Source organism: Alexandromys fortis, unplaced genomic scaffold (assembly GCF_014885135.2).
Source record: "Alexandromys fortis isolate MF-2015 unplaced genomic scaffold, M_Fortis_MF-2015_v1.1 scaffold_6, whole genome shotgun sequence".
In the NCBI taxonomy this organism is placed as follows: domain Eukaryota; kingdom Metazoa; phylum Chordata; class Mammalia; order Rodentia; family Cricetidae; genus Alexandromys; species Alexandromys fortis.
Window position 1 is genome coordinate 26425479 of NW_026067902.1, and position 4896 is coordinate 26430374.

Here is a 4896-nt window from a genome sequence, read left to right on the forward strand (position 1 = left end):
TTTCCAGTTTAGAAATTACACCACAGAGAAAAAAGGAAAATTTCTTTCTATGATTCTTGATCTACATTTTAGGTCTTTAATTTACTCATGTAGATATAGTGTTGCATGTTAAAGCTTCATGACAAAACACTGAAATGTCCACTAACATGTAATTAGCCTAAAGGCCCCAGGTGAAACAAGAACATGAGTATCTTGGTAAGATATTTTCCGGCCAAGATAATTCAGTGAGCTCTGTGAGACTTGTAAGTCAACTGATAGGCTTGAAACACAAATGTAAATTCTAAAGGCATAACTAGAGTAATAAAAGGGAGGGAGGCCTAAGTTCTATTTGGATAGAGGTTTACATTAATAGTGAGAGAATGAGTCAAGAGTACAAATAGACACCATGTATACACTTCCCCTCAATATCCAATCAAATTGGGTGAAGTTGAAATTAACCTTTGCTTGTACTCAAAGTATCCAAATGACAATATTTAGAAATTACAATTCATTATCAAGTTTATAGACATGTTGGGAAGAGATTGATGATCTAAATAGGAAGAAAGAATGCAGATGACATGTAATATCTAAGAAGTCACCTCTCCCCTTTAAGGTTGTTAGGCCAAATTCTTTTTGTGTGATCAGCATCAATACGACATTGTATGGCTGTTATGAACTCAAATATTATCCAATAAATAGTTTTTCCCCCTTAGTGTTCCTTGCAAAATCCAGAACCCAAGTCTACTTATGATGAAAAAATTTAGAGAAACTCAAGTATTTCAATGAAGTTTGAAATGTCCAAATATTCCAAAAATTCATAGCTATGGAAAGAGTCAGATTAAATGCTGTCAGGTGAAACTCAGAAGACATGCTAAGCATGACAGAGTATCTAGAATTGAACATGGACTAAAATGAGATATAAATGAAAAAAAAAACAAGATGAGTGAAATCTGAATAAGTTGTCGAGTTTAGGATAATGTTGATGTCTCAGTGACTGGAAAGTATGAATAATGCTAATGTCAGGGGATCTAAGTTTAGTTTGGGTAAAAGGTCACAAGGAGACTCTGTGCCAACTTTGAGTGCTGGTGATTTTGAAACAATTTCCAAAGAAGGCTTAAAAACAGAATTAGCAAAGGAAGAAACATCTAGCTGAATATCAGTAAAGACCAAGTAAAAAACCAACATGAACATTTGTTGAAATTCAGTATTCAATTGACATGAAAAACACAAGGAGAATAATACACATGGTCATGTCAATGAAAAAGCAGTTGGAAAGCACACCAGACATCTAAGGGAATATGATCTCGAATGACAAATGCCAGGAAAGGACCAGCAATCTCTCAAAATAGATTTAACTTTTCTAAGGAACTGCACAGTTTGCAGAATCTTCCTACTTGAAGGAGCTTTCTTTTTCTTTTTTTTTTTTTTTTTCTGTGATAACAAGGTGATGGATCTGTCAACTTTCCTTTTTTTGGCAGTTCCTCCTTGTAGACTCTATTAAGAGGTTCTCAACCTTCCTTATGGTATGGCCCTTTAATGTACTTCCTTATGTTGTTGTGACTTACAACCATAGAATTATTTCATTACTACTTCATAACTGTAATTTTGCTGTTGTTAAGAATTGTAATGGAAGTATCTGATATGCGACCTCCAGAGGGTTTGTGATTCACAGTTTGAGGGTCTCTGTTCTATTACAACTGTATGTCACTTCAGGTTTCTTAATTCCATCCCAAAGGAGTAGTCAAACCTTCCTCATAGACATGTACTAGGCATGGTACCTCCTACTCAGGGTTGTGTCCTGCCCTGTAGCTCTTTCTTTAAACTGGCACACTGGCATCACCAGACTGCCCAAACCACCTGTCCTTCTTCCAAACTTCTTCTTTCTGTAGCTTTGGAGCCTGTCTTGGAACTAGCTCTTTTAGATCAGGCTGGCCTCGAACTCGCAGAGATCTGCTTGCCTTTGCCTCCTGCGTACTAGGATTAAAGACATGTGCCAATACCGCCCAGCTTTCTTCCAAGCTTTTAATCATTCTGCTGATTTACTTTAAATTTTAATAATTCTGATATTTTCCTCTTTATTTATTTTGCTATCTCTATGTATGCATTCTGTTTTTAGCCTTTCTAAAAATGCTACTTCTGTGATCATAGATTTATTTCTCTTTCAAATAACTTGCTCAACACTGTTAAAAACAAAAACATCATAAATGTTTTTGGATTTTATTAGAGACATAATTGGTTTTTATTTGTGATTCTGGAATTGGGTAGCACCTCACTTTGAAGTTGAATGAGTGATCTGTTGATCTAAATGGAGAACGTTAGCTTCATGAGGAGAAAAATCCTGAGTAAAATATGACTCAAAGGAAAAGGCAAATTTGGAAAGAGATTGCTTTTCATTTCATTTGCTCCATATTTTTTCTTTCCATCTCCTTGCTTTTTTTTTTTTTAAACTGAACTGTTTAGAAATGGAGTTTGAAGATGAAAGGCTCCTTTAGCACTGAGCCCTCTCTTGTCTGGTCTGTGCTGCTGGAAACTCATCTGAAGCAATGGCTTCCCGTGAAAGTCATTCAGTGGACGTTTATATCAAGTCAACAGTTCTTCACATTAAAGTTTGTCTTTTCAAAAAAAAATGATGCAGTTTTAGTCTTAGTAATCAGATTAGTAAATAAATGATCGATAAACTGGAGGTTGAAAGGGTAGAAAATAAACTATCAGAATAGTAAGAAAAATCAGTTGTAGTAGACCCTACAAGGAAGAATTAAATTTGAAAACAATTTCATGATAGGAAAGATAAATAGGTAAAAATGACATACCGATTTTTACAGGTTTATCATTGTTGCATTCATCGCTATACCCATGCAACGTCTTTGGTGAGGATTGACATGCACAAACTTTAGCTTTTTAGTATGTATGTCTTTTTTTTTTTAAATATTTATTTATTATGTATACAATATTCTGTCTGAATGCCTGAAGGCCAGAAGAGGGCGACAGACCTCTTTACAGATGGTTGTGAGCCACCATGTGGTTGCTGGGAATTGAACTCAGGACCTTTGGAAGAGCAGGCAATGCTCTTAACCACTGAGCCATCTCTCCAGCCCCCATTTTTTAAAAATATTTATTTATTTATTATGTATACAATATTCTGTCTGAATGCCTGAAGGCCAGAAGAGGGCAACAAACCTCTTTACAGATGGTTGTGAGCCACCATGTGGTTGCTGGGAATTGAACTCAGGACCTTTGGAAGAGCAGGCAATGCTCTTAACCACTGAGCCATCTCTCCAGCCCTAGTATGTATGTCTTTATGAAGAAAGTTTTATTTTATGTGTATGAATGAATTGTTTGCAAGTATGAACGTATATACTAATGCATGTTGGTCTCTATCATAGGCCAGAAGAGGCGATTTGATTTATTTATACTGGAATTATAGACAGTTTGAGCCTCCATGTGGGTTCTGGAAACCAATTCTTGGTCCTATGTAAAAACACTGACTGATCTAAACCACTGAGTCATCTTTTTAAGCCCATCTCTTACAGAAACTATCTACTAGTTGGTATTTCACTTTTGGGGAAAGCAAGTGAAGGCATATCAAATTTTGGTACACAAAACATTCTGGATAAATACAACACAGTCAATGCAGCAATATCCATCTGAAATTCTAATATAATTTGTGTGCTTTATATTAAGAAATTTTATTGTAATTAATAAACTGACTGCATAGTCTTCTCATTGCCATCTTCATCTCTTTATTCCTAAGTGTATAGATTACTGGGTTTAGAAAAGGGGTAATAACTGCATCAAAGAGCGCAAGAAATTTATCCAGATGTGATGTTGGAAATGGCCACATGTAGAAGAAGATTAATGGTCCAAAGAACAAAATGACCACCATGACATGAGCTGACAGAGTAGAGAGAGCCTTAGATAAACTACCCAAAGATTTCTTTTGAACGGTCATCAAAATAAACACATAAGAGATGATCAGAATTAAAAAGGAGGCCACAGAAATGAACCCACTATTGGCAGTAACCATGAACCCCAAGGTGTATGTGTCCATACAAGCCAGTTTAATAAACCGAGGGAGGTCACAGAAAAAGCTGTCTAGTTCATTAGGGCCACAGAAGGGTAAGTCTATGACAAAAATCAACTGAGTCACTGAGTGGATAAAGCCAATAATCCAAGAAGCAACTAAAACCAAAATGCACTTTTTTGGGCACATGATAGTCAAGTAATGCAGGGGCTTACATATGGCAACATATCGGTCAAAAGCCATGGCTATGAGCAGCACCATCTCAGTACCTCCAACTGCATGGATTAGGAAGATCTGAGTGATACAGCCCCCAAAAGAGATGGTTTTGTGCCTTCTGAAAAGGTCATAAATCATTTTTGGTGCTGTGGAGGAGCTAAATATCAAGTCGAGAAAGGAAAGATTGGCTAAGAGGAAGTACATAGGGGACTGTAAATGGGGGTCTGAAGTCACAGTTAGCACAATGAGAAAATTCCCCAACAGGCTTGCCACATAGAACATACAGGAAAAGAAGAAGAGGAAGAGCTGGGTTGTCCATGAGTTGGAGAGTCCCAGGAAGACAAACTCAGATACCATAGAGCGGTTTGCTTCACGCATTGCTTCTGTTGGCTGTGACAACCCTCATGTCATCTGAAACAGGAGAGTAATGAGAAACTCCGGTTTAGGATAAGCAATGCTCTACTGACAAAGTCACATCAAAGAATAACATGCCTTTGGAGATATTTTAAGTAAAATAACAATTATTTATCTACTGAATAATTCTGAGAGCAGGAGAAATAGTCTACTCCATGGAAGAGTCTCCAGTTGTTGACCCAGTGCCAAGTGGTCAGCCCTGAAATCATGTACATACAATATATACAAGTAACATTATATTGACTGAGAGGGTTATATTTATGCAT

The 4896-nt window shown here is 36.7% G+C and overlaps 1 protein-coding gene across 1 annotated transcript; it reads right to left on the reverse strand.

Annotated features, from left to right (window-relative positions):
* Window positions 1-3655: 3655 nt before the first annotated feature.
* On the reverse strand, window positions 3656-4597 carry LOC126496683 (olfactory receptor 4F6-like). Its single transcript, XM_050134220.1, has one exon. It carries the CDS (start codon window positions 4592-4594, stop codon window positions 3656-3658), a length of 939 nt encoding a protein of 312 aa, XP_049990177.1. The 5' UTR covers window positions 4595-4597.
* Window positions 4598-4896: the final 299 nt, after the last annotated feature.

What these genes read in the sequence shown, in the direction of transcription:
- LOC126496683 (XM_050134220.1), bottom strand. Translation starts at nt 4,594, where the DNA reads ATGCGTGAAGCAAACCGCTCTATGGTATCTGAGTTTGTCTTCCTGGGA.